This window comes from Neocloeon triangulifer, unplaced genomic scaffold (assembly GCF_031216515.1).
Source record: "Neocloeon triangulifer isolate White Clay Creek 2 clone unplaced genomic scaffold, ASM3121651v1 ptg000001l, whole genome shotgun sequence".
NCBI classification, from domain to species: domain Eukaryota; kingdom Metazoa; phylum Arthropoda; class Insecta; order Ephemeroptera; family Baetidae; genus Neocloeon; species Neocloeon triangulifer.
The window spans coordinates 8,542,942-8,568,194 of NW_026775544.1; the positions used below are offsets into that span (position 1 = coordinate 8,542,942).

Consider the following 25,253-nt stretch of genomic DNA (forward strand, 5'->3'; position numbering starts at 1 on the left):
TAATTATTTATTTATTGTGCCTTTTTTTTATTCTTTATAACCTTACATTTTCTAGACATACACACACTCACAATATAATACATAATTGTTTGCTTTAGCATACAGCATAAATATCAATAAATATATATAATTTTAATTCAAGAAAGTTTGCATTAACCAACAAAAAAATCGTCAAAGCTATGGCTTTTAAAATGTAACTAAAAATCACTTCATTTTTCACAATTTAGTAAGTAATAGGCTTTCAATATTTATGGATATAGGCAGTATTTTCAAATACACGCTTAAACAATCAAAAATATATTTTCTTACATATTGTGATCGATTGTGATTATATCATACTGGACTTCCGTCACTATTTATATATTTAGTCTTTGTGCTCTTTTGAATACACAAAATATAAGCTTTTTTTGTTTTTTTATTACTATTGATGTTATATATAAGATATACAACTAATTTTTCCTAATGAGAGACGCAGTACAGCTTTAGACGCTTTGCTGCAGGCGCAGCAACCAAATTTTAACTTCAACCCAATTACACGCATTTGTTGAAAGCACTACAAGCCACATAAATACACAGCACTTTTAGAAGATCGATTAGCAAAGTTAGAAACTAGAGAAAATTTGCAGTTTCAAAAATAAAAGATCTCACAAAGATAATTTTTTTAAGAAAAGTAAAACTGTTTGGATTCCTAGACAATTTCTGATTTGAAGGCATTATTTGACTTACTAATTTAAGTAAGAGCACAAGACACTTAGAGAGTATATAATATATTATTTATATTTTTATTGATAATTTTAATCCCTTTGCATGATTAACCATTGAAGCGACTGTCAAGATCTCGTTTAATTTGTAAATTGTGACTTTTAAGATCTTATTAACTTAAAAATAAGTCAAAATGAGAACAAAAAATTTATGATCATAAAAATGAGAATATAACAAATCGAAATTATACTCACAAATAAAGGAGGAAGAATTCCAATTATGCATCAGGACTGAATCCATAGGCCATGGCCACCCGGTGGAAAAACTCAGCCAAAGCTTGCTTTAGATTTAAGTCGGTAGCATGGGCGGTTAATCGCCTTACTCCATTAAAAAGTACTGGCAGCAGTACTTTAAATTTGGAGTTGTCTAACTGTGCGACTAGATCAAAAACTGACCCCAGCATCTCTGCCCAAACTCGACGATGAGCTTCACTGTCCTGAAGAACGCAAGAATGATATAACAACAATTGAAACTTAAGTCATTTTTTTACTTTAAAAATGCTGCTCTTTCTTTGCATCTCTATTTCAGGAGAGATGGTTGGGTCTGGACTCAACGACTGCTGTGTGTTGAAGGGATTTTTCCTCCAGTTGGCCCCAGAAGATGATCCTGGCATTGCATGATTTTGCTTCCGCTTCTTATACTCTCCAAAAAGTTGTGCTATCTCATTTTCGGTGGCCACGGAATAGACTGACATCCTGTCCTCACGAGATGGTGAATTTTGCACCTCATCATCAGTGACGGTCTCGTTTTTAGGAGAGTTTGGAATGAGATCCTTTGTTTCTAGCGGACTAGACTTTTTAGGGCTTTCCTCCTTAGACTGTATTTCAGGAAAGTCGTCTGGCATCGCAATTAGGAAAAATATTGGCTAGCACGAGAAAAATCCAGTATTAGCAGTAAATAATTTAATTTTCTTAAAAACATTATTTACCTGATCAGTAATTTGGTCAACTACTGAATGCTGGCCATCTCTGTCAAGGACAATTTCAATGTAGATGTCACAGAGATTGTTGAAATTCTGCTGCAGCATGCACACAAATGAATAGGTGTTGATTTGAACACCAGTGTTAGAGGCCATCAAATCCTTGATTTTCAACTTTTGTCCCTGTTCTTCTAATAGGCACAGCGTGTGGATGCTCAGTTCAAATAGAGTGACCATCTTAAATTACATTTATTTTTAAAGATATCTTTGAGAAAAAAAAATTACTTTTATGGTCCATGCAGCTCCAGCTTGACGATACAGGTTGGCCGCACGCTGCAGCTGTGCCACTTTTTGCATCAAAAATTTTAGACCAGGCCGGCCATCAAAAGCAAGGGCCATGTTGTAGGACTGCTGTAGACAGGAAAGCAGAATCTGGATGTGCTCGGGAGCGAGCAAACTCAACATGCCAGACAAATGAGAGCCACCAAAGTCCTTTTTATCTTGTGTTGGCGTTGGTGCTGGTGAATGTAGCAAGACATTTGCCAAACTGAAATTTAATTCATTTTTAAATGTTACAAAATCATTACAAGCATGTTTTTTAATTCACCTCGGAACAACATGGGATGTCCCTTGCAGAAGCACGTTACCAATGGTTTGTAGTAATATTTGGTGGGCTAGCAAACCGACAACCATATTCCTGAATGGCACTCTAATGATGTACGAGTCGGGATTAAGGGTGAAATCCATATCATGGGGGTAGAGCAAAAAGATGAAGCTCCTCTCATCATCCCCGTCTAAAGGCATGGGAGCTGCAGAGAGATTCCGCTGACTTTCAAGAAGAAAGACTTGCTGTGCTAAGTCCAGCAGTCTCTGATTTTCAGCTGCAGTGCAGTCCCTCCGAGCTGCAACTTTCACTTGGGCCAGGTCACCATAGAAGCTTTGCGAGCCTACATTAAATGCCGCCACAAGTTGCTGAAGAGATGTGACAGATATCGCACAAGATCGGTGTAGCGCCAGACAAGCAATTTTCCATTGGGTTGGAGATAAAACTGGCCCAGCAGATAAAATCAGGTGCCTATAGATACAATTAATATAAAAATGCAATATCAAATTAAATAAATACCTCATACAAGCAGAGCCAAGTCTGGCAATGCTTTCTGTGGGTTGCACAATGCATTCAATCATCAGCAGCAATATTTGCTTCAACATAAGTGTGGCATGAGGTTCATATTCATGAAGATTGTTGTCTGCAAAATATATAATAAATATATTTATGTAAATTTTTTGATTAAATGAGTATACCATGAACATAGACAAGGTGGTCTACAACCAAGTCAGTAGCAAGACCACAGCACTGTTTGAAATTGGGAGCAAAATTGTCCCAACCTCTGAAAATTCTGCCTGTTTTGCGTAGCCAGTTTTGAACGGTTGGAAGGAGGATGTGATTTACACAATAAAATCCAAACTCTGGCCCTATTAAAAAGTTAAAAATATAAAGAAAATGTTACATAAAAACTATTGTTACCAGGGGTTTCCATCAACGACCTCAACATGCTGAATAGTGTGTCCAAGCAATGCGGCTGATACTTCCGAGAGCTGTAAGTGCAGCAACCAGCCAGTCCGTCAATCAGCAAATGCCACACATGGAGCACTCCGCTTCCACAGTCCATTGTTTCAAGAGATCTAGTGGGCAAATTCTCTGTCGGGTCCAGTAGCTTGTAAGATATTTCGGTGTCCTCCTTGTGGTCATCAAAGTATGTGACTTCGATGTTGGGTATGACCCCATCCACAAGCTGAAGTGTGCTGTTAAGCTGAATTCTGTTAAAGAAAAAAGAGGTTATAAAAAAATTAAATTTCCTTTGAAAATTAACAAACCTATGTGCAGCATGGAAAATTGGACACGCAGGCATTCTATACATTGAAGACAGAATTTCGAAGCAACGTTGCAAATATTTTAGAGCCGCAATGCAAAGTTCAACGCATGGGCAGTCATTCTCATACTTTTCCTGAGAGGCAACTGTTACCTCTTCATCATTAGTAACTGAAAATTTTATTTTAAATTAATAGATAATTGCACGAGTATTTAATTTTTACATGGTCCTCTGACGTATTTCAAGAGGCAAAGAATGCAATCAATCGCTGCATTTGAGAAGACCAGGGGATTATCCGTGTTAATAAAGACTTCAAAAACGTCAAGCAAAATGTTCATCTGACTGGACTGCTCCTCCTCTCCTTTTGGTACCAGCGATGAGGAAGATGTGTGAACTACTCGAAGAGCACCAAAAAGCGGACGCCAGCCAGACCGAATTTCTGTGTTGTTACATTCAACAAACTCACAGATTGATGAAACGATCTAAAAGCAAATTCATTATCAAATATTTTATAAGGTAATTTTCGGAAAACATACTTGATCTTGTACATCCGAGTCGCAAAGCTCCAAGCATAAGAGATTTTCAAATGGCTTGAACAAGGCTTCGTTGAAGTGGAAATGAGATAATTCAGACTGGTCACTCAGAAATGTTGTGACAATGTCATGAATGCTTGTTATGGCCCTTTTGGAAATGCTCCTTTCTTTGTGGCATGCTGCCTAAAATCATAAATTTTAGGCACCAAGAATTATTGCAAATTTATAATTTTACCTCCATATAATGAGGACCCACAATAGCCCAGGCTTTCATAATGTGGATCAGTGGACGGCCACTCCTGACGCACTTCAGCATCACCTGTGTTATTCGGTTCAGGAGCAGAGCATCACTGAATTTATTTGACTTAAGCCCAGACGTAATCAACTGCTGCCACCAATGTGCATTAGACTTGGAAGTTTCCTTTCCGGAAGACGCAGAAACAGCAGATTGAGAAAACAGCTGTAACTGGCTCTCTGAACAGAGTGCAGATAAAAACCCAATCAATGCCTTCAGGTTCAGTTGCATCGCAGCCTCGTCAAATATTCTACAATGTGTAATTTTTTTTATAATTTATGTACAAATTAAGCCATGATTATAGTGACCTGTCAACATGCTGTGACAATGTGCTGACAACTAAGCCAGTATATTTTTGATTCAAAACTCCATGCGAGTTCGCATCTGCTTTGCTCTCCTGAAGCAAATCTGGTATAGACGAATTGTTGGTAGCGACTCCAGAGCTCGACGTCAAAAATCCGTACACATCCTCACTTTATAAGGAAAAAATTTATAAATTTCAACTGTAAAAAATATTGCTCATTTACCATATTTGTTCATCATCCAAAACATCAAGGTCTAATTTGTCAACTGAGGTTGTTTCCACTTTGCTCGACTTTGAAAGGATGGCTGTGGTTTTCTTCTCCAACTTTTCATTTTGGCTGAAAATGTAGTACTCCAAAGTTGAAACGTAAGTGCAGCACCTATGGCAAAAATGAATGATTTTGAAAAAACCCTATTGTTCTTTCTCAAACCTGAAGACGTGCTGCCAGCAATCTGTGCTGTGACTGCCCACTTCCAATCCAGTAGTAAGCAGTACATGCATACTAAGCGCATGAGTTGTGTGCAATTTTTCAGTTCCCTTGTGGAGAAGCTTGAGGCGTCGTAGCCTGTGTTTATGAGCTTCTTGTTTTGAGTGACGATTTTCCTTACAACATGCAGAGGCCAAAAGTCCAAACACAGCCCCACTCCTACTTTGCAGGCCTTCAAGGAAATTTTATTTGTATCATAATAATGTTTAAATAAATCTTTTTTACCTAAAATATTACTGAGACGAGCAGCAATTTGCAGACCTTCATGGCTTGCAATGACGGCCTCTCTCACAAGTTTGTGCTTTGATCTGGCTCTGTCGGTGCCCAAAAGCAGCTGAAGACTTGTCACCCCTGATGTTTCTGAACAGCCCTCGCCTATTGTGTTTGTCAGAACTGTCAGCATGGAGTTCCAGCAGCAGGTCAGAATTCGTCTTGACAGTTTCATTCCTGCCTCGACTTCCAAAGTTGTTTCCGAAACGGAGGTTGTCCTTCGTAGTTTGCAAATGTCGGTAAGCATTTGACCTCCTTGATTGTTGTTGCTCAATCCGTCAACATCTGCATAATCTGATTAAAACAAAATAGAGGGAACTTTTAATTTATAGAAACCTGTCAGAAGGTTGATGAGGGCTACACTTCTAGTCGAAGTGCTGTTGTAGCCAGAGACCTCCAAGAGATTGCAATTTAAAATTAGCTGAAACAATTCCGCAAGCCATGCTGTAGAGAGATAAACCAGAACACCGCTGTTGTAGACATCCTCAACAAAGTAATGCTGTAATAACAGTAAAATAAATAAATCGTTGCCTCAAATTTTTATATGGCTAATTTACCTCGGTGACAGGCAAAGGAATGGAATTGTCACTGTAGTAGCCAATTTTAATCAGCTTCAGATTTAGTAAAAGTGCATTGTACGTAGCTAAGTAAATGCCATCAGCATTTGCTATCAAGATTCTGGAAAGGGTCTTCGTAGAGCTATCCTCTTCAGGACGTACTTGTTGTTGTGACAGCAGATCTGAATGTACAGGTATTTTAGATTAAAATAAAAAGTTACATTGTACACATACTTTGGCAGTACTTTGAAGAAAATTCTTGCAAAGAAGCATCAACTTCAATCGAGCTGCGCAATTTCACCAGCGAAGGAACAAAGGACTGGAGAACTCTGAAGAAGCAACGGGCGTTATTACGTTCCGTGTCAACGTATTCAGTGCCAGTAATTCTTTCCTCCTCTAAAAGTAAGGTCTTTGGAACCCTCTTTGCAGTTTCATTAATTTCATCTGTCTTCATATCATCTTGTTCAAAAGACCCCTAATGAAATAAGACCTTTTAATATTAAAGCAAACAAACCAATATAATAATTACATTTCCTCCACTTCCACGCTCAGAACCGTCTTCAGGGCCTTCTGTGTCCCCAGATGAAAGGCTGTTGCAGTCATCATTTGTGGCACCCCTTTCCTCGTCGGCTCCCCTTTCAATCCCACTACTATCACTTTCGTCACCGTGCACATAAACCCGAGGGGCAGCAGCTTCTTTTATCATTTTCTTTTCTCTTTCTATTCTCTCTTTGTAGTTTTTTGGCAGACGAGCCATGTCTTGATATGTCAAAGGTCCTTTGAAAAAAGTATTTAATGTAAGGTAAAAAAATGGCAATTTAAGATTTAAGAGATCATACCTTCATAATCACTTGCAGAAAGGGTCTTGTAAGTAGCATTAATTTTCTCAGCATACTTGTCTATTATTCCTTTCCCAGAGCACAACTCTTCCAGAGAGTTCAGCATCGCAACGATGCACGCAACACTCATTGCACGAATGCTTGAGTCTTGAACTTGACAACTTTCTTCCACAGAATCCATGACTCTGCAGAAGGAAAAATATTAAATAAAGGACAATAGAAATTAACAAAAATTTACAATCGCATGAGACTCATGTCACTTTGGGGAGATCCCTTATCATCTTGAATTAAAATTGGTCCAGCAAAATCGACAATTCGGCTAGGGCTTCTCAGTAGCTAGATAAAAACAATTAACAAAATTTGAACAATGACTAAATAAAAAGACCATACTTCCTTCAGCGCCTGTAGAGCATCCAGTCTGTGTTGAGGGGGAGGGTAGAGGAGCATCCTGTGGAAAACTGACTCTAGCACTGGCCGTAACGAGCCAACGCAACCAACTATGCGGACTAACTGGGTGCCAATACTGCATTAAAGATAAGTAAGGTGAGCATATACATTTCAGAAGGAGCACAAGCCAACCTGTAAACAGTCTTCGCTTCATGACTATCAAAACTAAGAGCAGACGCCAAGCAGCCGGATCCTCTGCCCATTTCTCCTTCAGTCTTGTTACTCGACACAATGTTTTTATCGACTCGAGGGGATCCTAGGAATGCTATTAGTGATGGGCAAAATTTTTGCCAGAGGAATGTGGTGAAGTGCTTGTTAGCATGAGTTTGTTGCGGAAGACTAGATATCAAAGTGTGCAGACACTCCAGGAGGAACACGACACCACTGCATGAGCGTCCAGCAGGAGCACTAAAATTAATCAAATGAATGAAAATCATCATTAGCAAACAAAAACTACCTCTGGACTTCTTCCATTCTGCTGCAGATGAACTGGAGAATGGGTATGACTTCATTGAAACAGGAAACTCCAAGAGAGAGACCGCCCAAGCTTGACTGAGACTTGCTCAGCTCTTGACTTTCATCCTCTGTAAAATTATTTGTTGCGATGGTCAAGAAATTTATGCTTTTATATTATTAAATACCTAAGAAGTTACAGAAGGATCTTAAAGTTTGACTAGCTGCAGCTTGAGCTGCAGTGCGCACAGCTTGATTTCCAGACTCGTAAGCTTCACTACACAACGTCAGAACTTGGATAATGATGCGGCCGTTCATTGTCCAGTAGTTGGAACACGCCATGTTCAATAGAACCTTTGAAAAAGTTATTTTTTTGTGACCTTTAATCAGAGAAATATTTAGACAAACCTTCAGCATGTCGACCTGAGTGTCGTCGGACTGCGACAGGATGGAATTGATGCTGTGGAGCAATTGTGATGGGAGCCACAGAGAATCATCCTCCGGTTCATAATTGGAGTGGAACCGATCGTCCCGCAGGATCTTCTGCAACCCGCTTATTCCATAGGTGACGAATTTGCTTCGTTTTGTCTCGAAGGCCAGCAACAAAACTGCAAAGCACTTGGTACGCAGTTCGTATGGCTGATCTCTGAGCATTCCATGTTGTCTATCCAAAATTTCTATAAAATGAAAATAAATTTTTAGATCTGTCAAGCAAGTACGGCAAGACTTAAACTGCAGACAGCAAAAATATTTAAATATTTGTGCTGTGCAATACAAGAAAAGAAAATGCATTAAAATTGAAGCTTTGATCTTACCAACTGCTTCAAGAGTAGCAGCTTTCAGCGCAGGCAGCTTGCAGTAATCTGCTTCCTTTGCAATGTTCGCTAAAAGCTCCTCCATGGTTTACTCCAATGCTTTGTTGTTATTTCAATGTATTGAGCTCAAGCTCTTTAATCCTTTGCCTGAGAAGAAAAAAAGACTTATGAGAACCAATGGAATGCCAACAGAAATCTTTTTTGAGAATAATTAAACGGTACACCAGATGAGCAAAAACTAGAATAAGAGGGATTGCTCTATTGTTTTTGTGGAAACTTTTTAACGTGATTTCAAAGACGCAGTTTCTACTTCTGCAATTTTGTGTGTGTAAAAAATAAATAATATTTAAGTGCAAATAACTCAAAACTCAAAAGTTATAATACATACCTGCCTAGTTTCACATTTCTAATTAGCAGCAAGTGTTTATCCAAGCATCTATCTGCTAAATAATTCGATACTAAATTGCGTGGGTGGATTAAGTGTAAACGTCATATCAGCTGCGCCGTACAGGGGTTGCTTTTGCTCAGGCGCGTGCCATAGGGGTGGCTCCAATCAAAACAGCAATGTAGATGGGAGGAAACACACTAAGTTTAAATTCATAAATTAACACAACATATAACTAACAATAATCCTGTCATTCACCTCTTCTTATTTGACCCGCATCAGAAGTTTTTTATTGAGGCTATGTATTATGATAATTTTGTACATAATTATTCTGCCTGCCTAGAGCCGCAATAATTATTTTATGTGTGGATTTGGCTTATAAACTCCGGCTAATGCGAATTTACATTATTTTGTAGACAGGTAGGATAAATCTGATGTTATAGTGCGATTTCCTGTCAAATAGGGCCAACGGATCGCCGGACTAAAATGTAAATTTAATTTTTTCGAGCGTCAAAAACAATCAATAAAAAAAAAGACCGCAGCCGGTCTGTTTGACAACACACCGCGAAAACACACCTTGAAAGTCATTGGTGCCAACGTGCTACAAATAATTGGATTCGGTGAAACTAGATAAAATTACTATAATAACATATAAACAATAAAATAGCAATATCAATGAAAAAATTTTAATCTTAAAACCTTATTTTGAGTAAAAGATGTTCTAAAAAATTAGAATAACCTGTATTACTTACGAATAATACGAATCAGAATTTTTATGTTGGCAACTTTGAAAATCTAAGAAAACAGAAAACACATGTTGGTTCTTGGTTGAGCAACGAGTCAGACGAGACGAGAGGCAAAATTGTCCAAATAATTGTTTTTCTGTCTCTGACTCTGCTAACTTTAGCATAAAATCATTTTTTTATTGTTTAATGTTGTCTAGCTAACAGTTTGAAAAGGTAAGTTTTTTAATTTTTTCTTTAATCGTCCAATTAATCATGAAATCAAATTATGACAATATAATTAAAATTAAACAATTTTTACTAAAAATTATTTAATATTATTATGGTTATAACTTATAAATAATTTCAAATCTAATTCATTTTATTTATAAGTAAATACATAAATATATAATAAAAAGTTTTAAAAACACGCAATCATTGAATTTGAGCTCAATTTTACCACATTTTAAAGTGTTTTTTGATTTGAACTATGTAATACACATTTTACGTAATACATAAATACTGATGTTGGAAATTTCTTCTTTCAATTTACTATTCATAATAAATTGTTTTGATGTTGTGCTTTCAGATAATAACAATGCCAATCCATTTTTGCCCGTGGTGTGGCAACATGCTGTCTTTGACGTCCACTGAAGATGCAAGTGGAACTCTTGCCTTTGTGTGCAACTGCTGTCCCTATTCATTTTTGATGGAGAATGAATGCGTCTGTCGATATATTTACACAAGAAGGAAAGAACTCGACGATGTGCTTGGAGGTGCTGACGCCTGGAAAAACGTCGACTCCACAGAGGCGCAGTGCCCTTCGTGCAACCACCACAGAGCTTACTTCATGCAACTTCAAACAAGATCTGCCGATGAACCTATGACAGTGTTTTACAAGTGCTGCAAGGACGGTTGTGGATATAGATGGAAGGAGTAACAATTAAATTTTTAATTATACGGAAGTGAAATGTTCGAATGAATAAATTGGCTGTTTAAAAATGAATAATCATTTCTAACTTGCAAATTTTCTACTGCAGCTCTGGCACGAAATCCAAAATATAGTTGTTAATTTTCTTTGAATGTAGCATTCAATTTTATTTGTTCTATTTTTTAATTTGGTAATTTAATTGCATTTGACTTAGCTTACTTCATTGCGCTTCATTCATTGCGTAAAAGGTTTCTTAGGTCAAAAAATTACGCACAGGCATATGTCTTAGAAAATATTTTTAAATATATATTAGCAAATTTTGTACATTTGGTCAAGAGATGAGGCAGTTTTTGTCCTCGCGTGGAGAATTTTTGTGTCTAGCCACTGCAAGGGCATCATTTGGGACGTAGGAGATTCTAACACCACCATAAGCTTTTCTAGGGGGCAGACTGTAGTCAGCTTCATCTTCCGAGCTGCTCGAACTGCTAGACGAGGAGCAAGAAGATGAGTACCGACGAGGGCGGCTTGCTCTGGACGGTCGAGGAGGGCGTTCTCGTTCTTCAGGTTCTTCTTTGACACTTTCGTCAAACCTCACACTTCTCCGGGCTGGACTGACTTCGTGGTGAACTTCGACTCTTGTTTCAACACTCAATTCAGGCGCTTGAGATAACCACCTGTCAAGGTCTTTTAACATTGGCTGCTGCGAAGTGCTCGGCCCTAATTTCAAGAAACGCTCCAAATTTCTCTCCAGGACCATCCTGTCCAAACCTGGTAAGAGACAAATATCTTTTGAATAAAATTTGTTTAATGAATATTTTATTAAACTGACCAGCTGGTGAAGGGGTCCATGGAGACAAGGCGGACTCGTCCGTCTGCAGAGCAACTTCGCATCTCTGCGGCAGGGCAGTTGCACCAAGAAGGTCCAACTGAGGCACATGGGGCGCTCGGGGCTGCAAAGCTCTTCTGCCCATTTTAGGTGATCTCATTTGAGATGGACTTGGGGGTGGCAGGGAGGGAGAGGGTGGCTGTAGCTGGGGACTTGGTGGTGGACTACTGTTGACTGGAGACCTGGGAGGTGAAGTTGTGGGTGGACTCGATGACGGCACAGGAGGCGGCGTTGATGGTTCAGTCTCTTCTTTGGGTCTAAAATTAGGAAAAAATATTAGAAAATTTACTTAAGGAATACTTGTTTGTCCACAAATAACTTCAAACGACTCTTTTAAAGACAGACTAATTTCCGACTTGGCACGTCACCAATATATACACAGACAGTGTAAATAAACCAATAAAATTTTATGCTCCCAGTTCGTAGAAAACACGGACAAGCTTTTGTGTTCATTACTTAATATCTACAACCAAACGTAGATCATAAATTTTTCCAAAATTTTCATCTAAAAACGCACCTATATTTTCTCAGGATTCCTTGTGGCGCGGCCGAAGAAAGTCTCTCAATCACTTCTGGCGGTAAACTTGGCGGCTCTTCAATAGCCGGCGGCGATTTTGGCTTCTTGAGACACGGCGGCAAGGGAGCTTTTCTGGTTGGCGACGGTGACATCGCCATTGAACACCCCACTGAGCAAAAAATTGAGCCTCTTCTGGGTAAGAAGGGCCGCCCGAGGAGCGACACGCGGCACGTCTGGCAGCAAAAGCAGAGCTCGGTGGCGTGCCAGTGCTGGCCCTGGTGGCTCATCTGGCCTTGGTCCACTCCGATCGCGTCGCCACAAGATTCGCAGAATTCGGCAAACAAGTTGTCGAAGCAGCGCAAACAAAAGGGTCGGCCGTCCCTCATGATGTAGCGCTCGCCGCCGAGCTGGGTGTCGCACTCAAAACAGGCAAAGTGCTTCATGTGCCAGGCGCGCCCCTCGGCTTCTGTGCACTCGTCTGCTAAGATGATCTGCAAACAATTTGACTGGCGCTTGACAAAGGCGGGCAATTAGCGTCGCAGGGTTATTACCTCATCACAAGCGGAGCAGCGCGGCTTTAGAGTCTCGGCGTGATGGCGACCGCAGTAAAGTTTGCCCTCGCGGTGGAAATATATCAGGTCCACGAGCAGCTCGTTGCACACGCAACAGGTGAAGCAGGCGGGATGCCACTGGACAGACGGACCAGCACGCGATGCCGTGACGCACATGTCACTGAGTCCGAGAGGCTCCGAGCACTGTTGAGAGAAAAAGGAATAATATTAAAAATAAAAGTACAGAAAGATTGTTTGTTAAAACTCGTCAAACGGCATTAGTTTTTTCGTCGCTGTGGGGCTCGGCGGGGCAGGGTTTTCTGTGGAAAGTTCAACTTTTGGTACTCCGCTTTTTACCTGAAGGTTTACAATAAAATGCTTTAACTCCGTATCTCCGTTTTGCTGATTGTTTGTGCTAAGTTCTTTGTTAGTCAAGCGTCAAGCCTTACTACCCACGCAATTTGATATGGTCTACATTAGTTGATTTGACTATAGTGTGTCAATTCTCTTATACACAAACTTCGATGCTAAGAAAATCTGAGATCTGAGCAATAAAATAATAAAAAAATTTAATTACACTAAAAATGCATTTTTTTCCATTTTGCCCTTCTATAAGTATGGTTTGTCGAGATCATCAAATTTCATCGATAATCTCAATAATTTGATAATACTTATTAAATGAGGAGAAAAACTCGCGAAAATTTTTTCAACGTCTTTCAAAAACTAAATCGTTTTTAATTTGCAAAACATCATGGCCGGATTTATATTTTTAAAAGAAAATAACCTTAAAAAATATTTACACATAAATTTCTAATTTTTTCTCTGATGGTTTGGCTTTTTGAATATATTACTGTATATCTCTCACAGACTAACCAAAAATTGAAAAAGTCAAATCTTCTTCTGTATGTCCAATGAAAAGGCATTTAATTTGATAACCTGTCTTACAGAAGAAACAAAATTGGTTATTAAGATAAATACCAAAATTTCCATTAAAAATTAGAGATAAAAGCAATTTGGTTGGCCGGTATCATACAAAATACGTAAAGAGCAATTAATATTCATGATGAAGCTATTTCGGAGGAGGAGTTTTTGAACGGGACAGGGGCCCTTTCATTTTTCTTGGATGCGACGCGCGCGGATAAATACCGAATCAATTACATGTAATATTTTAGGTGAGGCAACCTCGTCCATATTTCGCAGGCTTCACTGCTGATGCTTGGCATTTATTAGGAACGCCTCTTTCCATTTGCGAGCGACAGAGATAATTAGTCTTATAGAACAGCATGATGTGGATAAAAAGGGCCGCGGAGCGAAAGCATTGCGCGAGGTGTCATCTCTCTCTCATGGGAATTGCACACACCGGCTTAATAAAAATAAAGCCATTAAAACTAGCACACTTTCGTGTTCTGATTTACAAAGTAATGCACACATCAAGTACTCGGCAGAAATTAAAATGTATGTTCATATACGGTTTTAATCAATTTACGATCAATAAAAGGGCAAGGTGCATTTTAATGCTGTAAAATATAGACCACTGGCGCGAGAGTGAGATTCAAATACATAACTCATTCCAGATAATTACCGAGAATGTGTCCAAATCGACCACAAAAAGCAACGTGCAATTACTACCATGGAAGTTGAATGCTCCAGAACGTGAAAAGCAATTAAAAAAATTCTCGTGGGCTCATCGCGGCAGATTGAATCTTCAGTGGGTCCGCGCCGATAATCGGCCGTTCTTGTAGGTACATTTGGTCGGTGCCGCACAAGGCAATAAAATAATTATAACTTAGCAATAACCACACATGCATCAATCTTTGTTACAGTTACAGAGAGAGAGAGAGAGATGGAAAAGGAATTATTGAACGTGCGAGGGGGGCAAAAAACGCATTCGCAGTATAGATGAGTCTGCGTGCCCTCTCGCGAACCGCCGCGTGCATTGGAAGTGAAACAAATAAAATGTAAATTGAAAAGTGTGCAGTGCAAACGAGAGGAGGAGAAGGGTAAAGCAATAATCACCGGCACAAGACTAGCTGCATCCAAGGTAGCAACAATAAAATTATGGCTTTGCACCGAGAGAGTGTAATTTGGGTTCATTCCTCTGCCATAATATAATATTTTATGCTTATTTTCCTGTACCCAAAGAGTTCTTGGTTTCCGTTTCTTTTTTCAGTCAATATTTGAGCTGGCGAGGCCGAGAGCTTTGTTTGTCCACTCGACCCAAGAGGGACAGGATAAATATAGAGGAAAGAGGCAAAAAATGGAAAGCGGACAAAAAATATTGGTACGGCACTCTCTGTCGGACGGGCAGATTTGTCGCGACGACAAGCGTTCTAAAATTACTCGGCTCTCCACTCAACTATAGCGCGCGCGAGTCCATTATATTATTTTTACTCCCATTCCCATGTCCGAGCAGCGGCAAAAAGTGGCGACCAGATCAAGGAGAGAGGGAAGAGGGACGTGTGCGTGTCAGCCGGCCATAAAGGAATGCGATAATTACGCATTATTTTCACATTATACTCACGGATCCGCAGGAGCCGCCCGAAGCCGCTTGGCGCACACAGCCGCGACCCAACGCTTCCCGCTTACGCTGCGCCGAGAAAAGTCGCAGCTCGCGTTTTTCCTCCTCGGACAGGCCGTGGCAGTAGCGCACCTCCGAGTCGTGCGGCGGCAATTGCTGCAGCAGTTGCCGGACACGGTAACGTTCGCCCACCGAGTTGACGTAGGGCACTTTGTCCTCTGGTAGCGCCGAGAAGTAGAGGTGCACCTGAAAGAATGCGGAAAATCCAGATCTTAGTATTTGCTTTGGTGAACAATCAATAAGAAAAACTGAATTTTGGGTTCTTTGTGAATATGAAAACTTTTTTTGTGTGATTCTTTTTTAAATTTCAATAAGTATAATTGTTTCAGGTTCGTTTTTTATAATGAAGGATCATAATATCTCAATTTTACAATATTGTTTTCCTCCAAAGAGGGTGATTGAAACCTGATAGCTTGTAATCAACAGGGCCACATCTGCATCTTATGACATCATTACAACTACACACATCTTATTCACATCTCACGATATTGACAAAAAATATATCTATACTTTTTGCTTTTATGAAAGAAAAATTTAATAAAATTACATTTAGGACCATGAAACATGAACTAAATATTCAGATTTAGAACAAACACAACGATTTGCTGTTTCTAACACATATACACTTCAATAATAAGGAAAAAAATTCAATATGTTTAATCATTTAATTAATAAAACAGAAATTAAAATAAAACTTGATTAATAATAAAATGACTTAGCAAAATCTGCATATTTGTTGATACTTGTTTAAATTACAATTATTTTAATTTTGCAAACTCTCTTTAATAAAGCACTAATATTTATTTCAAACTTGTTTTCTAAATAATAATTCATTTTTTACACATTGTTAAAAACGAGGCTTCCTTCAGACCTCGGCATATTAGAGCAACACGTTTTTTAAACGTTCCATTCTTTTCTTGAAAGTGCTGTCTGTCAGGATGGACGCTTTAAAAAATTTTATAGCGCCTTCGCGTTCGCACAATAGTTACGGGCGATGTAATAAAGAGTTGTAACAGCCGATTCCGAGAACTCGCTTATTTATATTGGATGATCAAAGGTGTAACATTTTTGTCAGCATGTATTATATTATCCCATGATCACGCAACGTCAATTCGACCGCTTGAAAAATGAGTCGGCAAGCCCACATTTTACCATTTCACTGACCGCAGCACATTTGATAAATTTGCCACATTAAAATGTGTGGGCCCTGCACGCATTACAGTAAAAACTTCAAATTGACTTGTTAAAGTTTAATGGGAATAACTTCTATCTCGCGCCACTTGTGTGTTTATGCGTGTTTAAAGACCTTGCAATTTAATTGTTATGTAAAAAGAGATTTCCAGGCGCGCAAAGCTCCCAAACACAATATGGTAAAAATTTCAATTAACTTGCGTGGAGAAACTCATGTTTTATATATCAAGCGGTTCATGAAACAATATCCCACGCGATTAATCTAAAAAAGGCTAAGAGCACTATTACTCAAAACTGAGCAGTAGCGAGAGAAGCGTTTGTTCTTTGTGTTGCATTATAATCGTGGTCAAACCTATTAAGTTGTGGCCCACTCTAACGGAATGTGATATTTTGTTATTCGTTCCTTTTATTGAGGTTATACAGACATATATTGATTAATAATAATAGAGATATCACTTTTCACGTGAAAGGACAAACATACTCGTGTGAAGTGGCATAACGAAAATTTCAAAATTTTCTTTTTTCTCTCTCTCAACTATAGACTTAATTATTAATTCCAGGCAAATTGTTCGACTTCATATTCAAGTATAATGTGGAATCCATATTTTTTAAGGGACAAAAAAATTATATATTGCTTAGAGATTATAGTGAAAGCCGTTACACCACATAGTACATTTTCATAGATTGGCCGCCTTGATAAAATACGCATTATACATTTTAAATGAACTGTGACTAGTCTCGACGGGGAATCAATTTTTTTAACGTTGGATGAGAAAAGCTTTAAATAAAATAAGCAGAGAGAATGTATTAAAAATGGAGATTTTACACTTGATCATCTCAACGTAATGGTAAAAAAGCGCGAAACCGTTTTTTAATAAAAATAATATAAAAACTGACCGGAATCATTACGGATATTTTTTATTAGACTTCAAACCTCTTCCCTGTTAATTATCGGGAGTTAAAATTTCCGGCAATTTTAATTAAGACTAATGATAAAGCAGACAAGCTTATCAGATAAGCAAATATTTTGCTGCTTCTAACACATCTCTAACCTGCGCATTGTTTTTCAGAGTTCATTATTTGTGCATCTGCATTTTATGCAAACATTCACGACAGCAGATAGGAGAGGAATGTTCTTAAGTTTATATGAGTTAACATTAAAAATTTCTCATTTGAGTGGGAAAGTTGGCATTTAAAGGCCAAGGAGACGTTCATGGAGTGAAGAAAACTGGAATTTTCACTCCTAAGTTCTTGCTTGCCATTAATATTTAAATATCAAATTTTCTTATTTTATAAAAAAATTATCATTTTCGTCAACTAATTTTTCAACTTAAACGCACACGTGGCAAGTGGTATTGATTTTTATAGGTTGAAAATGCAAATTTACAGAGTAAATATTTGAAGCTAAATCAACTCTGAAACCAAATAGGATTATTTCAACTGTTGTTCTTGAGCTTCAGTGCGGTTTGAATAATTTTTAATTCGTAATTTTTTTCTTGTCCTCTGGGCTACACAAAATCTCTTTATGAATGCAAAGAATTAATGGCCAACTGTCTGGTGGAAATCGTGCTCTTTGTGTTTTGCGGCGGAGAGTAAAAGAGAGGGCCACATTCAGAAGATGAGTGACAAATGAAATTCAAGCAGGCATAAAGCGAACGCGCAGTGCACCTTTTAGATCTCCCCAGAGTCAGTTTGAGAAACGGTAACCCAAGACAAATAGGGTGGATTGCACAGGCCCTGAGCTGGCAGCATAGAATGAATAGAAAAGGCGGATATATATGGGGCAGCAGCCATATATAAAGTTATAAAGTGTGAACAATTGGTTGGTCACAGGTCGTGAATTCTTGGAATGTTTCGGGCTTTGTGTGCTGGCGAAATAAGAAAAAACTCATTCCCAAAGGTCACGTGTGTGGTTGAATGAAGGGAGAAACATAATCCAGTGTTGGCTGCCTGTTGGTCGAACTGAGTGAGCCTCTGATTTTTTACCTGCGCGCCCGCCGTATCTCTACCTCTGGCAGGCCACTTTCTCCCATGCCAGGTATAACAGCTTCGCCCCGGGGGACATTTATTTTATTATTTTAGGGCCGCGCGCGCAATCCACAATTTATACTAGGGGGCTCCTCAAGGAAGAGACGGACATACCTGGTCGGGACGCAGCCCCGGGGGCACCCAGGTGTACTCCTCGAGGGCGCAGCCGGAGTCGTCGTCGCTCTGCGAGTGGCGGTGCGGGTCGACTGCGACGGGTGGCGCCGCGCCGGGGTGCGGCGCCGTCGACGCCACGGGTGGTGACGGAGGCGGCGGCGGCGCCATCACCCCTCGCATCAAGGGCAGCGCGTGGTCTTCGCGAGGGCACTTGCAGTTGCGACAGGTTTTGCTGCAAATGAAAAACACAAACACGTTATTGCGGTTGAAACACGAGCAACTACACTATGTACACTCGGACAAAACTCGACGGCGAGCATAAGACATTTTGCATTTTAATTATTATTCGCCGGTAAAATATGCACCGGAGTGTGATTAATCGGATTTCAGTGTGTGGGAAATGGATCGGCACGGCCGAGCAAAGGCGAATGGCAACTTCCAGCAGATAAAAAAACGTATAATGACCAGAATCGCGTGCGACTGAGCGATTTTTACTGCACGTAATGATTCCTTACGATTTAAATGAAAATTTTATTTTTACTTTTAGTGTCTGGCAAGAAATTTGAAAGCGAAATTAACGAATATTAAAAACAAAACGAAAGATGTGCCAGAAAAAATAACAGGCAAAAATTCACTATCCAAATAATTTTTAGAAACAATTATTCTGTAAGTCAAATAAATAAATGAATTTCAGTGACTATAAGGTTGAATTCGTTCATCTCAAGACTCAAATAAGTAAAATACTTTTTCCCTAAAAAAAATGGCAAAAATAAAATAAATACCTAATAATAATCCTACAATTTCCAAAGAAATCAAGAAATATGAATTTTTCTTCTTTCTAAATCTTGCTGCAGCAAGATCATCCTAATCATAAGCAAACTGATAAAATTATCATGGTTTGAAAAGAGATTGAAATTTGAGAAAAAAATTCCAGAGAGGACAGAAGACGCTTAACACGCACAATAGTTAAAAATCTATTTCGTAAAACAGGTGAAAATACGCTATTAATTTTTTTTGAAAGCCCTGAAACTCAATCCAAATAAACCCCTGACAATTATAAAAATTATCCATGCATGGTATAATCAAAATTTTAGAAGTACTTTGGTGGCGGCAGTGCGTGGATGGGGCTCCTGAGCGGTCCCCTGATAGGCGGGCTTTTCAGTTCGTCGGGGGTTGAGAGCGTCCTGAGGGTAGTTCGGCGTCCGTACAACTGTCGATAGTACTTGCTCTGATCACCATACACCCAACACACTTTCCACCACTGTCGGCACATGAGGACATTGTTCTGTGTCGGGCCCAGGTGGGCCTCGTTTGATCCCCCGGTCATTGCGTCCGCTCTCGACGCGACTCGCGCTCGCACTGCGACCGAAGGGGGAGCCACCGCGGCTGATGCTTAATTGCTTCTCCTCCTCTTTCGTGTTTCGACTCCAATCATGAAATACATTTCTAACACACTAGCCAACGGGGAATATTTTTCTCTGCGTTCGCCACACTTCCTCTTGTAATCTTGGAAACCGATGCTAAAAGCATTGGCTTTTTATGTCAGGCGCCGTGAAAAAAATATGTAACACTCGTCAAGTGTGTAATCCGCATTCATAATATAATCGGATTCAACCTTTTTCCAAATCACCTTGGCGTTACCGAACAAATTTTTTAAGAAGTTCCCTTACGTCTTAATCAAGCCGCAAAATAAAATGTGTCGTCGAAACGAGCAAATAAATTTTAATTTGCCACCTTTAGCTGGTCATAATCTGAGTCTTTGAATCAGGTTAGCTCGGTTTAATGCGGCTGGTTTTATAGGAATGCTTAAAATTTTACATGCAAATGATGGGCAATTACAAGCTGGGGGACTCGCAAGCAGATCTTTGATTTATCTGACGGGATGGGCGGGCTTTAAAATGCAAATCACAGCCCGGGGCAATAACAAAAGTAAAAGACTTGATCGCCAGCGAGCCGTTTGCTCTCCTACTCGCTCGCCACTGGAAGGGTAGCTGTTAACTCGCTGATTTTCAGACCCAATTGAGCAATGAAAAAAAAAATCGGTCCCTTTAAAAAGAAAACAGGTATGGGTTTGTAACAAAAAAAAAGGGTTAGCGCGACTAACGCGGCGTCGCTTATTAATTTACGAGAGCATCAATTTGTGATTTCTCGTAAACGACCGTAGGTGTCTGCCGACGAGGAAAAGGAATTTTTCGTCCGACCTGCGGAGGCGCGAAAAGCTTTGACCGACCGTCGCACGGTGGCACCACTCGCCAGAGCCGAAACAGGTGCGCACCTGTTGTGCAGGTGAAAAGCAGGGGGAGCGAGAGAGCGAATTTAATTCCTGCGTTCTTCGCCATCTATCTCCTTTCGCCTTCATTTCAGTCGGAGGATGCCAGACTTGCTTTAAAAAAAAAGGAGAAAAAAACAAGGAGGGGGCGAAAGATAGGGTTATAAAATAAAACTGCTGCAGCTTTGAAATGTACAAGTGTAGCTTCTAAATTTAGACGTGAATGTGTAAACACTGACTGCATTAGCATTTCCTCGCTTTAGTTTTTTTTTTTTTTTTTTTGCTGCCGGTCGCAGGAAATGAAGGAGCACGCGTGTTTTGAAGAGCAGTCAGTCAGTCACACTCAAATAGTGCACCGCCCGACTGTTAATCATATAACAATATGAGTAGCTGTGGGAATGAGAAAATCGAATGGAATTAAAGTTTCTCACTTCCACACTTACCGTATACGACACGGAGTAATTTAAAAAGAGCCCAGGTGAAATATTTGCCGAGGAAACAACTTGAGAAACAACACCTCCGACTGACCGCGATTTTTAAACGCGCATTGTCTCAGCCGCTCTCAACTTCTTCTTTTTTATTCATCAAATGAAGCTTCTCGCCGACAATTGCTTTAAAATAATTGCCCTTTCTCAAGAAATATGAAAGCTGGAATCCAGTGCACAAGGTACACACACAGACTGCTAATTATACTGTCGCGCCGACGATGCTCATTTCATTTGATGTGTGGTCTTTCTACGGATAGAGCACAATTTTATCCAGCCTTGTCCTATTTTATCAACTTAAGCCGGAACAAAAATGCTTTACGATGAATGGAAGTTCCCACATTTTTTACTTCAAAAACTTGAGGTGCTAACAATAGTACATATAAATTTATCTCGCCACCTCAGAGCAAGTTGTAATTGTTATCAAATATATAAAGCACACGCCACTTTTACTGTAAACCCTTTGCTTTTACACAAATAATATTTTTATTTAAATTGGAGGTGCGGCAAAAAGTTTTGAAAAGTAGGCTTATTGCTTGACATATCCATAAAGCAAATTGTTACCAAGAATTAATGTTTTAGGCAATTGCTTAACAGATATGACCAACGGGAAGCCTACTTTACAGAAAAAAAAAAATGTTGCAGACGCGCGTTATATTTATTATCTTTCCTTGCTCTAATATAATTTATCTATGCAACAAGGCAAAAGAATATGCTTATTTCTTTTTCGTTTCCCAAGTAAAAGGATGAAAATGTAACGCAAAAAATTGGACGAAACCTTTCTTTTTTATTATAAAAGTGAATTATAAATTGGAAATCTCTCCTCAACATTTATCACTTCCCTGAACTTTTGAAAACCCGCTGTTTACCATAAACCAATAGTTATCTCAATTATATCTGTGCGGTTCGTGATTGGAATTTTTATAACTTGCGTGCGTGCTTGCTGCGATAATAAACGTTGTAGGTTGTAGAATTTAGCAACACGTTATTCAGTTTCTAATTCACAACAAGGCGTTATAAATATAATTTTGTAAATGCTAGAAATTAAATTATGCTTGAACTGAAGATAAGGAACTTATGGGAATTAAAAACAACAGAACCGCTTCTATCCGTGAAGAATATTTTTCATCATATAGCATTAATGAAGAAAGATGATTGTATATTTGATTCCGCTTTGTCATAATAAAAGCGATCCAACAGTTATTAATTAATTGTAATTGAAGATTGTGAATGGATTTTAATTGTATTTTGTGCAGTGATGCGTAACACAAAAGCAGCATGTCCTGATTTTTCCTTATGGCGCCCACACCCACAAGATAATTGAAGAGCAGTAAATTGTTTTTCTGAAACAATAAGCCTCACAAAAACCCAATCGCCAAAAAGCCGCTCTTCAATTCAGATTTCAGATCATCGAGATGATTGTTGTAAATTTATTTATTAAAAACTATTTTGGGTGATTTAATATGAGTTACCGTTTTAAAATAGAGAGAGCATAAATTAAGATTTATAAATCATAATTCAACAAGAATCTTTTCAGCAATTTAATGATTACATTTTTAATTCTTTGGAGCAGCAGATGGTAGAAAATATAAAATAATTTAAAAATTTGATGATTTCATTAAAAGCGATTTAATCTATAGCACACAACTAAAAACTATGCCATATTTGTATAAAACATATGAATTTTTTTTTAAATAGCACACTCAATTTTTCAGGCTTATTATTTGTTATCCCAATGAAATTTACCACGATGACTTGAATGCTTGCGGCAGATATAAATTCCTTCTCCCCTCGAAACTATTAACCGCAAAAGTTTTGTCTTACACCAAAGTATTAAGTGTTGCTCTGCATGCATATATGCAGTGATGCGCCGCCGCCGCTCGCTTGTGTGAACAACATTGAAATAGAGTATGTACATATTTTATATTAAATCTGATATCTGTGAAAACGTAATTTCTAGCATGAAAAACCACTGCTGAGAGAAACTCTCACTCGCGCAACTAAGTAAGTAAGTAAGTAAGAGCTGTCAACAGTGTTGAATGATCAGTACAATACATTCAAGGTGAATTATGGAGCAGCAGCAACGCGCGGCGGGCGCTGCCTGTCACGTCTTTTTTTAGCAGTTATTGATGCATAAACAGAGAGTTGTGTTTAGGAACAAAAACAGACGGCCGACCGGAGGCGAACCTACAAAAAAAAAATGGTCTAAACAAAGCCCGAGCTGCGTGGAAACGAGGAAGAAGAAGAAGAAGTGCTGAGTCGCGGCAGAACCGATTTTCTGGAGTTACAAACGCAATTATAAAGCTGAGGCTTATAATTCAGACGAACCCACCCCCAAGCCACACAAGACGAAAGAGAGGAGGGTCGGGTCTGTTCCTCGGAGATAATCTCGACTAGGTCCCGGCGTTAAATATTTTCACGCGCGCCACTGCATAATATGCGCTGGAAAGCGGCGGCGTCTCCGATGTTTATTCCAAGCACATCCTAGCGGTTCATCTTAACATAAACTCGCGGCAGCTACTCTACCAAATTCTCATGTCATCGTTTTTCTCCCTTAGTCACACAAAATATGAATTCTCTCTCTGCTCCACAATGAGTCACATAAAATATTGCACTCCACGATTTTATATGGTGTGTATTAATTCGGAGGGGATTTTGCGCATCTCTGCGGCGCCTCTCCGTCTGGGCGCCGCCGAGACAGCGGCGCGCGACGGGGGATGTCGGAATGCTAATGCACCCCCGAAAAAACGGTAGTTTTCAACGCTTGGTTTTTTTCCGAGAAAATGAGCGAGGTCGATGCACACAAAAAAGGCGTTTGCTCATTTTTGGAGAGCTGCTTTTAATCCGCTCCAACGGCGGAATTTTAATTTGACCCATCGCAGAGCGTGCGTTTGTTTGTTATTTTATTTTGTGGAAAATTGTAAAGATCTCGTGTGAACCGAAGAGGCTATTAATCCTCAAGGTTACGAGCGGCATGTAATTGCCGATGACCCCGCGTTGACCCCCTAACCCGATCACGACTCTACAATTATAAGCAAATATTTTGTTCGGGAGGTGACCGAAGCGGCAACGCCGCCCTCGCACCTGTCCAACAGGTTGATTTTTCCTTCAATTCGCTCACCGAAAATTGCGTCACTTGCCGCTCTTTGCCAACTAATTTCAGCCATTGCCTTTGCTCGACTGGCGACAGTTCAGATTTCAGACGGAGAAGAGAAATTCGATCGGAAACTCACCGCCAAAAGTGCTGGGCAAATCCTGGACATTGATCGCCGCAGTGCAGACATCGTCTGTTCGGCTCGTCTGCAACGACAAAAAAATTATGGTTATTTTTTTTTAACGAAAAGAAAATTTTCTTGGTCCACCGGATTTCGCTTTCCCACGGGACCAAAAATTATTAAGTCGATTGATGAGTCACGGCAACATGGACGATTGGAGAACATACTACATTGATCGGAGATCGGCGCCGTTGAGGTAATCAGGGCGTTTTTTTAAGGATGAATTGCAGCAAGTGACGCTGCGTGGAATAATTAGCAAACGCGCGTTTCGGCGCAACCCTTACCTGGAAAGTTAAATTCCATGGTGGTAAACCATAGGAGTCAAGCGAAGTGTCGCACTGCACGATTTGCGTCCATGCCCAAAGAGTAAAATTCCAGTTTGTTTAACTGCCACAGGTGCTTTCGGAGCAACTTCACGAGCGAGCAAGGCAAGATCTTCAGCAGCCAGCAGAGCGAGTGCCCCTTCTCTTCTCCGCCGACCACATTCCCACCTTCCAGACTCCCGCTCCGGCCACCTACCGGCAAACCGGTCGAACTAAACGAACCCTTTCTTTTTATCGGCAGCTTTTCATGAGAACTGTTTGAGCAGAGGAATTTCCGAGCTGTGGCAAAGACCAATAAAATGCACTTAATAACCATATGGGTCAATTTCGCATGCGATGTTTAGCCTGAGGGGCTTCACTGAACGAAATTGTAAGAGCTGCTGCAAGTGAAATTTTACTGAAAATTTTCCTTATACATATAATGATAGGATCCAAGAAAGATACAT

General features: G+C 39.6%; 3 protein-coding genes across 5 annotated transcripts; 1 reads left to right on the forward strand and 2 right to left on the reverse strand.

Annotated features, from left to right (window-relative positions):
* Positions 1–21: 21 nt before the first annotated feature.
* Positions 22–9,488, reverse strand: LOC132197133 (brefeldin A-inhibited guanine nucleotide-exchange protein 3). 2 transcript variants are annotated; one of them, XM_059620227.1, is made up of 30 exons: positions 9,196–9,488; positions 8,941–9,137; positions 8,553–8,699; positions 8,146–8,414; positions 7,926–8,091; positions 7,742–7,868; positions 7,417–7,692; positions 7,228–7,360; positions 7,076–7,173; positions 6,838–7,022; positions 6,528–6,775; positions 6,233–6,473; positions 5,999–6,180; positions 5,778–5,940; positions 5,397–5,726; positions 5,115–5,343; positions 4,908–5,063; positions 4,689–4,853; positions 4,321–4,630; positions 4,089–4,268; positions 3,776–4,034; positions 3,557–3,722; positions 3,207–3,499; positions 2,984–3,154; positions 2,805–2,928; positions 2,289–2,756; positions 1,967–2,228; positions 1,691–1,918; positions 1,253–1,627; positions 22–1,198 (listed from the first exon to the last, which is right to left on the reverse strand). In XM_059620227.1, exons 3-30 carry the CDS (start codon positions 8,635–8,637, stop codon positions 980–982), a joined length of 6,108 nt encoding a protein of 2,035 aa, XP_059476210.1. In that variant the 5' UTR covers positions 8,638–8,699; positions 8,941–9,137; positions 9,196–9,488; the 3' UTR covers positions 22–979. The 2 variants fall into 2 exon arrangements, with proteins under 2 accessions (XP_059476210.1, XP_059476201.1); XM_059620218.1 differs by having other exon boundaries at positions 5,397–5,735.
* A 247-nt stretch (positions 9,489–9,735) lies between these two features.
* Positions 9,736–10,668, forward strand: LOC132197227 (DNA-directed RNA polymerase III subunit RPC10). Its single transcript, XM_059620376.1, has 2 exons — positions 9,736–9,896; positions 10,249–10,668. The coding sequence occupies exon 2, from the start codon at positions 10,258–10,260 to the stop codon at positions 10,597–10,599; it is 342 nt and encodes a 113-aa protein (XP_059476359.1). The 5' UTR covers positions 9,736–9,896; positions 10,249–10,257; the 3' UTR covers positions 10,600–10,668.
* Positions 10,669–10,859: 191 nt separating this feature from the next.
* On the reverse strand, positions 10,860–24,953 carry LOC132197174 (protein prickle-like). 2 transcript variants are annotated; one of them, XM_059620290.1, is made up of 8 exons: positions 24,769–24,953; positions 24,443–24,509; positions 18,456–18,687; positions 15,066–15,308; positions 12,545–12,748; positions 11,994–12,484; positions 11,420–11,733; positions 10,861–11,358 (listed from the first exon to the last, which is right to left on the reverse strand). In XM_059620290.1, exons 1-8 carry the CDS (start codon positions 24,785–24,787, stop codon positions 10,922–10,924), a joined length of 2,007 nt encoding a protein of 668 aa, XP_059476273.1. In that variant the 5' UTR covers positions 24,788–24,953; the 3' UTR covers positions 10,861–10,921. The 2 variants fall into 2 exon arrangements, with proteins under 2 accessions (XP_059476264.1, XP_059476273.1); XM_059620281.1 differs by lacking the exons at positions 24,443–24,509; positions 24,769–24,953 and adding an exon at positions 19,556–19,803 and having other exon boundaries at positions 10,860–11,358.
* Positions 24,954–25,253: the final 300 nt, after the last annotated feature.